Below are 10932 nucleotides of genomic sequence, written 5' to 3'. Positions count from 1 at the left end.
AATGATCTGGATCTCAACAGTTGAGGGGTTTTTTTTGTTTGTTTTTTGTTTTACTATAACACTCTTTCATAATAGCCATTTAGGACCTATGTTTTTATCTTTTGTGTACCATGGGAAGCATTTAAATGTGCAATATAACAGATTTTTAAAACACTGTTGATGCTTTTAGTATTTTATCTGCTGCTGTTTCCCCAGCTGTGTTTTGGCATACCCTACTGTTGCTGTTTGGAGAATAATATAAAGTATTTTAAATAACTGGGTGGTGGAACCAAATAAGATACATTGCGACTTACTTCCAAGTAAACATGCCTAGAAATTGACAGCAAGTAAGCTTTATTGTTGTTGAAAGAGGAACATTCACCATGGTACTTTCATGACACATGGAAGAAAGTCAAGGAAGAAAGCGCAAAAGCAGATTTGAAGCTGAACATTTAAAAAAATATATAACTTTAAAGTATACAGCAAAGACACTGAAACAGTTTTAAAATTTTTCATGCCTTGGCCCAGTCTTTAATTAAAATGGAGACTGCAGTCAAGAAACTGCAGTCAAGATGTGGAAGGGCAGCCATGAAGGAACTGTATAAGATCCTCAAGTGTAAAGATATATCACTGAATACCAAAACCAGGATTGTCCATACCACTGTATTTCTGATTTCTGTGTAAGGTTGTGAAAGCTGGAGGGTGAAGAAAGTTCGTCAAAAGAGAACTGACTAGTTTAAAATGTGGTATTGGAGAAGAGTTCTACAGATACCATGGACTGCCAAAAAGATAAAGGAATGGTTATTAAACTAAATCAAGCCCAAACTCCCTAGAAGCAAGAAAACTAAACTGAGGATGTTGCATATATCATGAGAAGACATGACTCCTTAGGGAAAAAAACAATAATGCTTGGTAAAATAGAAAGCAGTAGGAAAAGAGGAAGAACACATTACAGGTGGGTAGGCTCCAATAAAGAATCTGGGTACACTCCAATAAAGAAGCTACAGCCCTGAGCTTCCAAGAATCAAGCAGTTGATAACAGGGTGACCTGGAATTCCCCAATTCTGAGGGTTGCCCATAAGTCAAATTCAACTTAATGGCAATTTACGACAACAAAAACTGAATCCCATTTTGGGAGAAAGGTGGGATATAAATCCAAGAAGTAAATAATGAAAAGGAACAAAATAAACCTTTGATCAATAAATAGTACTTACATGATCAATGAGAAGCAAAATGTAAAATTATACAACAACAATATTGTATACAATTAGGAATGGACAACTTGTGGCCCTCTACAATGGATGGGAATTGGGTGGACCTCTGGATGCTGTTGAATAGTAATTTCCAACACTATAGTTTTTTGTGGGTTTTTCAGGCTATGTTGCCATGTTCTAGCAGAGTTTCTCTGCTAGAACATGGCCACATAGCCTGAAAAACCCACACAAACTATGGATGCCGGCCATGAAAGCCTTCGACTTTACAATTTCCAACACTCTTCATCCTTAGCCAGGTTGTCTCAAAGGACTCTGGGAGTTGGAGTCGAACAGCATCTGGAAGGCTGTAGAACTCCCACCCTTGTTCTAGGTGTTTTGGATTTTGGCTCCCTGATGCTCCCGCCACCACGGTCAATGGAAGGGGCATCACAAAGGGGTGCAGTGGCATTGGCCTGTGTCCCTTTAAAATGCTGAAGAGATGGGGTGAGTGGGATGAGGCTCAGTGGGAGCCAAAAGAAGAGGCCCCAGGTTTTAACATAAATTTTAAAATTAAAACTTTTACATTTTTTTAAAAAATAATTTTTAATTTTTTTCTGTTTTTTTTTTAATTTTTTTCTTTAAAAACATCACATTGTCCCAATTTTTAACTTTAACCCCATGAAACTATACACACGTAAATATGTTTAGGCTGTGCGTATGATGTTGCAACTTAAAGGTATGACCTGTGGCAAAGACACAAGGAGCATACAGTTGTCTCTCCGCAGCAGCAGCAGCAGGAGGACCCCAGCAGGGTGCCACCTGGTGGGATCCCCACCCCCTGCGGCCACTCAGTAATGCCACTGTTGCCCACTGTGCCAAATGCAAAATAAAGGTGGAGTGCCTTAGCAATAGCAACAGCAAGTACATTTCTATACTGTACTGCTTATCAATGCACTTGAACACTCCCTAAGCAGTTTGCAATATGTAAGCCAGCTGCCCCCAACAAGCTGCATGTCTGCTGTAGGAACAATGCAGTTTCACACCACTTTCACTGCCATGGCTCCATGCTACAGAATCCTGGGATTTGTAGCTTTACAAGGTCTTTAGCTTTCTCTGCCAGAGTATACAGGTGACTCACTGTGGAATCCTAGGATTTGTAGTTTGATGGGATCTCTCGCCTTTGCTGCCAGAGAATACGAGCGCCTTGTTGTTGTTGGTGGTGTGCCTTCAAGATCTGTTCCAAGGTTGGCCACTGTCTTTCCCCTGAGGCTGAGAGTGTGTGATTTGCCTGGAGGTCACCCAATGGGTTTCAGGGCCGAGCTGGGAATCCAACCCTGGTCTCCAAAGTCATAGTCCAACACTCCGACTACAAATCCCAGGCTCCTGTCGCCTGAAGCCACCCTGGCAATCAAAAGTGAATAATAGAATAGAGTTGGAAGAGACCCCAAGGGCCATCCAGTCCAACCCCTTGCCATGCAGGAACTCTCAATCAAAGCAGCCCTGACAGATGGCCATCCAGCCTCTGTTTAAACACCTCCAAGGAGGGAGATTCCACCATTCTCCGAGGGAAGTGGTGTCGAACTGCATTCTTTCTTCGGTGCAGATGGAGCAATGGGCTGGGTTGCATTTCCAAAAAATAAAATGCCTTTTGATTTCCCCTGGAACCTCCTTGTTGCTGCTGTTGTGTGCCTTTCAAAGTCGGCCTCTGGCCAGGGGCAAGCTTTGTTCCCAGGAGGTTTGCCATTGCCTCCTCCTGAGGCTGAGAGAGTGTGACTTGCTCAAAGATGGGTTTCCATAGCCGAGATGGGGATCGAACCCGAGATGGGGAAGGAGGATGTCGCTGTTGCATCTGCGCTGCAGAAATGATCCGGTTTGATTCCACTTGAACTGCCCTGGCTCCATGCTCTTGCTCTGGGATTCTGGGGATAGTAGTTGGTTGTGGCACCAGAGCGAAGCATCAACTACCATTCTCAGAATTCCGGAGCAGGAGCCAGGGCAGTTCAAGTGGAATCAAACCGGATCATTTCTGCAGTGCAGATGCAGCAGCAAGAGAAGCCAGCCGCCGCCTCTACTCCTCCTCCTCCTCCCTGACTCCTCCCTCCTGCAGTTTCTGAACAGCGCAGAGCGAACCCAAGAGCCGCTTCTGCCTTCTTTTTTCCCCCAAAGCCTGGGCGAGAGAGAGTTCATCCTCCTTTCCTCCTTTCTTTCCTTCTTTCTTCAGCCAGCAGCGTGAGCCAGAGCTGCTGCTGCTGCTGCTTCTGCTTCTGCTGCTGCTGCTGCTTTTTCTTCTTTGCGATCTGGCCGCCGCCTTGGACTTTCTTTACTTGGATCATCTCTGGAAGGATCAGCCAAAGAGAGACGAAAAGACATCATACTTGGGCTGCTTCCTCTGGCTCAGGCATCTTTGGCTGTGTGTGTGTGTGTGTGTGTGTGTGGCATTTGTGGGGATGTGGGTGGGGGTTGTGTATGTGTGTGGGCTTTTTGTATACCTGCTCTTTCAAGGGCTGGGAAGACTTGAGTGTCTGCTGAGAAGGGTTCCAAGCAAAGAGGAGATCCCCCTTTAAGCCCAAGAATCAACTTGGGAAAGGAGATCAGAAATCCACTTTAGATGAACCTACTAAGGAAGATCAGAAATGAATATGAATATGCTGATGTTTATATGAACTTGGGAAAGGAGATCAGAAACCCACTTTGGATAAACCTGGTAAGGAAGACCAGAAACCCATTGTGGATAAACTTGGGAAAGGAGACCAGAACCCCACTGTGGGGCTACCACCAGATGAAAACTCCTGGAACTAAGGAGAAGGCAAACTAAGACCCATCCTCTTCACCTGGCCCAAGAATGGTCACTCAGAGCAATGCCTCACTAAATGGGACCAACCACCTCAACCAGAACGTCATGGACCTGCCCCAAAATCAACAGCCTCTCAACCTTTTCCTTTTCTGTGTGACCTTTGTCATCACCTTCACGGCCCTCCTGGGAGGCCTCTACTCCTTGGTATCTCTCCTGAGGATGCCAAACAAAAGCACCCTTTCCATGCTGGTGACTTCATTGACTGTGGACGACCTGATCAGCGTGGGGCCGGCGACCATCTTCATGTTCAAGCTGTGGTTGAACGAGATGCTCCCCCCGACTTTGTGCACTACTTCAGCACTGCTCTACTTGTTTCAGGGCTTTTCCAGCAATCTGATGGGCTCCTTGGTCATTTCATACAACTTCTACAGCCTCAACAAGATGGAAACCGGACACAGGGCAACCAAAAGGCCTGTGAGCATGATCTGGGCCGTTCTCACCATTTGGATGGTCAGTTTGCTGATCTGCATTTTGCCTCTCTGTGGCTGGGGCACTTATGGCTCGACCTCTTGGGGATGTTTTGCAGACTGCACCAGTTCTTACATCTTGTTTCTCTTCATCATCTACTCCTTGTGTTTCTTCCTTCTCCTTGTGCTCTCCATCCCGCTCATTTATCAGCTGTTGTGCTCAGATGAACAACTGCATCTTTATGATGATTATCATCAAATCACCCGCGGATATTTCTCGCCTGGGTCACCCCCAGTGGGTATCCACACCCTGCCCCTCTCTCCAGAGGATATGGAAAATAAAAGCTTGAAGCATTTTCAAAATGCTGGCCAGAACGCTGACCCCAGGATCCAGCAAGGTCCTGCAGATGACCGCTGTAGAGTGGACAGCTACGGCACACAAAACATACCATATCACAGCCGAAACTTCACTGTGGAATTTGCTCAGAAGCGCTTCTCGCTGATTCTGGCTCTGACCAAAGTAATTCTTTGGCTCCCAATGATGGTAAAAACAACCCACGTTTCTTTCTTTTCTCTGTTATGGTCTGGTTAGGAAGTGTCTAGTTAAATTTAGAATGATGAGCCCCCAAGCACAGAGTAAAGGAGGCATTGTGCTTCTCCACAGAGCTTAAAAACTTTTATCCTGTGTGTTGAATACTAGTTAGTTTAGATAAAAGTTACTTTCTCATTTGGTTTGTGTCTCTCTCCCCCCTATCCCTTTCTGTTAGCTACCAAGAGTTAAGCGGAATCTCCACCAATGACTCATGACATGCATTATAGTAATTTTAATCTGATCTCTCTTTTTTAGCACACTGGGAAATTTAGTGATCAGGATGACCTCTTAAACATACTGTGGGCACGAACCCCCATATCCTTGTATTCTGGTAGAAATGGCTAGGCTATTATGTGTGTGTCTTGATTATCTAAATTTGGCTGAACGGATTTGTATGTATGAATGGATTTGTAAGATTTGTATTAAGTTTTCATAGTTGTACTACTCCTGTACATGTGGTTTTTGTGACTGACACAGTGACACACAATCTTGGCTCTGGTTAATCAACATTGTGGCTCTGACTTTATGCTGTGATAATCATTCTACAAGTACACATTGCAGAATGATTCAAAGAGTGAAACAAGTTGGAAGGGTGGACTGGGGGCTTTTGCTCCAGGAAAATAGGCAGGAATCAGGATTACTATATGGGCTTTTTCAGAGCATCTGCCAAAGATTTTTTCCCCCCGTTTACCAGTGGCAAAGCACACCCTTAGCTCCTAGGGTCATTGACTGGTTTATGGCTGTAAAATTGAAATGAAAGACCATGTTTGCTTATAAATTCTGTAAATAGCAAGCCTTGCTGAGAATCATCTTGATGAATATGCTGGTGCAGAGAACAGGTCAGGCAGTGTTTGCATGAATCTTTGAAAGTCCTCCTTTTATCTTGCATTCAGTGCTACACAGCACATGTGAATCCACTGTTGCCTTGGACTTGAGCTTTCTCTGTTTCTTCAGATCCTTTCCTCAAACCCTCAAACTCCTATTTTTTTAAAGTTAAATCTGAAATCTTACACCCAAGTGAGGCTGTGACTGCAATACTATGCACACTTTCTTGAGAGTAAGGCCCATTAAATGTTGAATAAGTTGGGCTTACCTCTGAGCAGGTGTGCACAGGCTTCAGCTGCAAGTACATGTGATTTCACTAGTTCATAAACACTCTGTATTAACTTTCCCTCTTCTCCTTTTGTCATTTCCGTGCTGGTGAAATTTAGATTGTAAGCTCCATGGGGGCAGGCACTTGCTTCTTCACTGATGAAATACAGTTCATTGAAGGCATTGTATAAATCATCAGTCATCACTCTCATCATCTCAAGGGTTTGTCTTTCTGTCTCCCAGCATTACCTCAAAAGACTTTTATTAATAGCTCGGGGTCAAAGCTACTTCTCTGCTACAGCTGAGGCATCAATATTTATTGTTTCACTTGAAGCAACCAGCACTCTGAGAAGCACAGATGGGAGTTGTGTTAGAATATTTACTTTTCAGCATCTGTCAGGATTCAAAGTCACACAGCTCAGTTACCAGGAATGTTAGTTTACAGCTCTGCAAGCACCTGAGTGACTAAAAGGCTTACATATCTTTTTAGTAGGCATATCTTTTTGGTCGGCATTTCTCTAATTGTTTATCTGCACAGTTAGTGCACAACACATACTTCCAAGCCTCTGTTGGTTGTGGCATGCATTCTTTTCAACTGACACTCTAAATGCATTTTAATTGAAACCATTACATATTTAATAGGCAATGAGTGACTGGCAATTAAATAAAAGCTTAGAGCTTTTGTTCTCCATCAAAAAAAAAAAAGGGGGGGAGTTAATGAAGGCACAGGAAAAGCTGGATACTTGTCTCAAAGTGCTTAATAGATTAATGCTTGATTATAGAGAAAACCCAATACATCTATCCTTTGTATAGCTTTCTTGGGGGATGATTTGAAATCTTGACTGCAGAAATTTCTGAAGTGGAGAATATAATTCCCTTTGTTGGACATAAAGAAAAATATCCAACAAATGAAATAGGCTTCTCTGCTTCAGAAATTTCTACAGTCAGATTTCAAATCACCTCTGAAGTAGACCACACAAATATATACAGGCAAAACCATGTTGGGCTTTCTCTATAATAAAGGAGCTATCTATTGAGCACTTTGAAACATGTCCTGAGGATTTTATTGGGTGCTCTTTGGAGTTAATGAAAGCAGCCGGCATATTCCTAAGGCAAGGCTGGAAATCATAAACCTTTTCAGATGTTGTTGGACTCCAAGTCCCAGCAGCCCTCCAGCATAGACAGTGGTGAAGAATGCTGGGAGTTACCGCTCAAAAACATCTGGAGAACCACATGAGTCACACTCCTGTTTTAAGGAGTAATATGTTAACAGCTTCAAAATTTTAGATAAAAGAATGGTCATATAGAATTATGTTCCACTAGAAAGCATGATATAGTGCTTTGAGTGTTGGACTAGGACTCTGGAGAGCAGGGTTCAAATCTCCACTTGGGCACTGGGTGACCCTCAGCAAGCCAGACGTCTCATCCTCAGATGATAGCGATGGCAAATCTTCTCTGAATAAATTTGCCAAGAAAACCCTGTGATATGTTTGCCTTAGAGTTGTAATAAGTTGGAAATGACTTGAAGGCACACAGAACGTGCATGCACATACACACACACACACAGAACACAGTGTGCAGAGATTATAAAAAAGAAATGATGGACCACCCCACCATCTTCATTCAATCCCTGAACATATATATGGCCATGCAATTCCACACAGTGGCTTCAACAGTCCTTATGCATTTTAAAGACACCACTTCACACATTACATTTTGAGGCAGACACTTACAAGGTGTTTACTTTATAGCAAGGGTAGTGAAGCAGCAGCTCAATTCAATTTCAGATAAATTCTCAGGGTCCACATTTCATTGATGAGCAGGCTCAAAGGCAGGATATTTAGTCTTAAGGCCATTTTAGTCAGTAAGTATGCTTCAGAAGAGGTGTAACTAAGCTTCAGAAGACTTTTAGAATGGGAAAAAAGACTTATACTGTTAGAATGATGGGGAAATCTGAGAAAACCATTTAACAATGGCATCATGGGGAAGGAGGCATGGAAGTTTCAAAAACCCCAGATATGCTCCTGGGAAGGCTGGAGTCAAATGAAACACCTCAAGCTTCCCACCTTGCTTGGATATGGAACATATGCACTTGTGAACACTCCTCCTGGAGCTGCATCTCCCTTTTGAATGTATCATGAGGGCCAAAACTAGGTTTGCTTCCATACCACATATTAAATAACTCTCAGTTGCCAGAACATCGTAAAATGAAAAGTAACTAGTGCATGTTCCATATGGCCTATGGGGAGCTGTCTAAGAATGCTGGAAATAAAATAGTGACAAAACAGTTGCAGAGTTAGAAATTCTAGTTATATGTATTTTTTACATTTTCTTTGCACTCCCATTGTAACATTTATGGAAGGGATTTTCCAGGCCTTGATTTGTGTGTGTGTGTGGGGGGGGGGATTTAGGGGGGCTGTCTTAATTGCTGGAATGTAGTAATAGAGGAGTATAAGTACAACCTATTTCAGAGAAACAGATGAAACAAGATAGGAGAAGTAGGGTTGACTCACAATTGAGATTGCAACATTTTTGGATTACACTGGACCAAAGCACCAGTGGTAATATTGTCTAGGAGATTATGGCAGTTGGGTCCCTCCAAAAATAACATTTTCAATTCACATGTGTGGATAGAGTCTGTAAAACCTTTATCCTGTCCACCGTAGTGGCTGTAAGAAACTGTAGAGCTCTGAATGAAAAGGATTGCAACCTGTTAATGAGTGGTGTAGTGCTGCAACCCTATACATACCTCAGATTAAGTCCCATTGAAGTCACTTACACTTACATGTGAGCAGACTTGCATAGAATTTGGCTGCATCATGGCCTCAATCTCTGTTGTTACAGATGTTCTGTGGTCTTCATTGTTCCCAAATTTCAGAACAGATAGAGACTGTGCAAGTAATTGTGGGGTCTCTTTTGCTTTGCAAAATCCTAGCATTTTGATAAGAATTTAATGGCCATGGCTCCATTTTATGGAACCCTGGAACATTGTAGTTTTGTTGGGATTATTTAGAATTCTCTGACAGATGAAGTGGAAATCCCAGGATTCTATAGGATGCAGCCATGGCAGTAAAACTGCTATCAAAGTGCTATGATAGGGTAGTGTGAAAGAGACTCTGTGTGTGTGTGTGTGTGTGTGTGTGTGTGTGTGTAACATTTCTGTTTACCCTTTCTTTACAAGATTTATCATTGTCTTTACTCAAGATAGCTGCCTGCTACTTAATTTCTTTGAAATGCTTCTTTCTTTCAGATACAAATGGTGGTTCAACATACCATCGGGTTTCAAAGCCTCTCTTTTGAGATATTCAGCTTTCTCCTAACTTTGCTAGCTGTCACTGTCACTCCAGTGTTTGTCTTGTCAGAACACTGGAGTCACCTGCCTTGTGGCTGTATCATCAACTGCAAAAAGAACATCTATGCTGTCTCTTCAGAAGAAAGCAAGAGTAAGTACAGAAGGATCGGGGGGAAGGAGTCTAGGCTCTTAATTCTTCATGATTATGAACAGATTGAATCAGACTCGGTAGAATATACTGAAGCTACTGTGTGTGTTTGTGTTGTTGTTTGACTGTCTTTTCTATCATACTCTATAGCAATGCTGGAGAAAGTGCAGTCCCCTAAACCCACATTTGCAGTGGTCAAAATCTTGTGGCAGTCTCCTCAAGTTCTTCAATCGTCCCCATTTTTTAAAAATGTGCTTGATTTTCTGCCTGAAAAGTACCCCATATCACCTAAAACTATGTGTAGATCCAGTGGTTTCCCTCCCAGATGAATTCTCCACCCTAATTTTTAAAGATGGTTTTTGGCCAAAAATGGTGACCAGAGATGACATGACATCACCACTGCACCATGTTGTGCCAGTGCAGACCATGTGTTTATCTTCTCCGTTCTCATTTTCTCTGTGTGGTGTGGGCTCCACACTGTGTAAAACATGCATGTCTTCCTTGATTCCTCAAGTAAACTTTAAGACAGGAGTGGGGAACTTTGGTGGGTTCTGGGACCAATTTTCCATCCGTGGGACTCCTGGAGGCTGTATTGTACCTTGTTAAAACTGAATGGAAGTTTGCTTCTCTTTTTTGAAAAGATACTCTTTATTGATCATTAAAACAAGGGTCATACATCCTGTTTCTGGTAAATCACACTTTCTGGCCATTCCTGTAAGTACGATCCATGTTGCAGGGAAGTTGTTTCTCAGTAGGGAGGCTGCTGCCTACAAGAAAAGTTAGAGTGTATGTTGTCCACAGGTCACATGTTCTTAACCCTTCATTTAGAGCTACAGCGAGTGTCAAGTGTTGTTATGGTGGAGATATTTAAATTTACTTGTGCTGAACTGCTTGCAACAAATGATGGAAAACTTGATTATTTTCTTGAAATGGGATGAAGTGTGAAAGTGGTATAAAAATTGCTTGCTTTTTGTATGGTGTTACGTAAACTGTAAAACATAGTTTATGTTTATGTTTCTGTCTTATAATATTAATTAAGAGTGTGATTTACACATATAAACAATTTACACATATAATTAAGAGTGTGGATGAAGACTGAATGAAGGAGTGGAATGGTGGATGGAGTCAGATTGCATACACATAGTGATAGGGATGTACATCTTTGGGGATTTTGTCCTCCCACACAAGGACAAATAATTACTGTCATTTTTCTCCCCATTGAGAGAGAAAACAAACATTTTAATGCAGTATTCTCTCTGTATTTGAGCATCCCAAAATATTCTGGATATTTGAATACTGGGGGAATAAACTGCACAAAAGTATTGCTGCTCTAATATTATTCTTCCAGACAGGGCTTCCTAAGTGTTGGATGTGC

General features: G+C 42.3%; 1 protein-coding gene across 1 annotated transcript in view; it reads left to right on the top strand.

The window, feature by feature from the left end:
- The first annotated feature begins 3359 nt into the window (after positions 1 to 3359).
- GPR149 (G protein-coupled receptor 149) overlaps positions 3360 to 10932 on the top strand; it is a 51068-nt gene continuing 43495 nt past the window's right edge. Inside the window, exons 1-2 of the mRNA XM_042456374.1 lie at positions 3360 to 4977; positions 9368 to 9560. Coding sequence (XP_042312308.1) covers positions 4015 to 4977; positions 9368 to 9560 — 1156 coding nt within the window. The 5' untranslated portion in view covers positions 3360 to 4014. The remainder of the gene's footprint in view (positions 4978 to 9367; positions 9561 to 10932) is intronic.

Source organism: Sceloporus undulatus, chromosome 3, assembly GCF_019175285.1.
Source record: "Sceloporus undulatus isolate JIND9_A2432 ecotype Alabama chromosome 3, SceUnd_v1.1, whole genome shotgun sequence".
NCBI classification, from domain to species: domain Eukaryota; kingdom Metazoa; phylum Chordata; class Lepidosauria; order Squamata; family Phrynosomatidae; genus Sceloporus; species Sceloporus undulatus.
The sequence above is the reverse complement of the archived record's forward strand: the minus strand, read 5'-3'. Positions and strand labels throughout refer to the sequence as shown.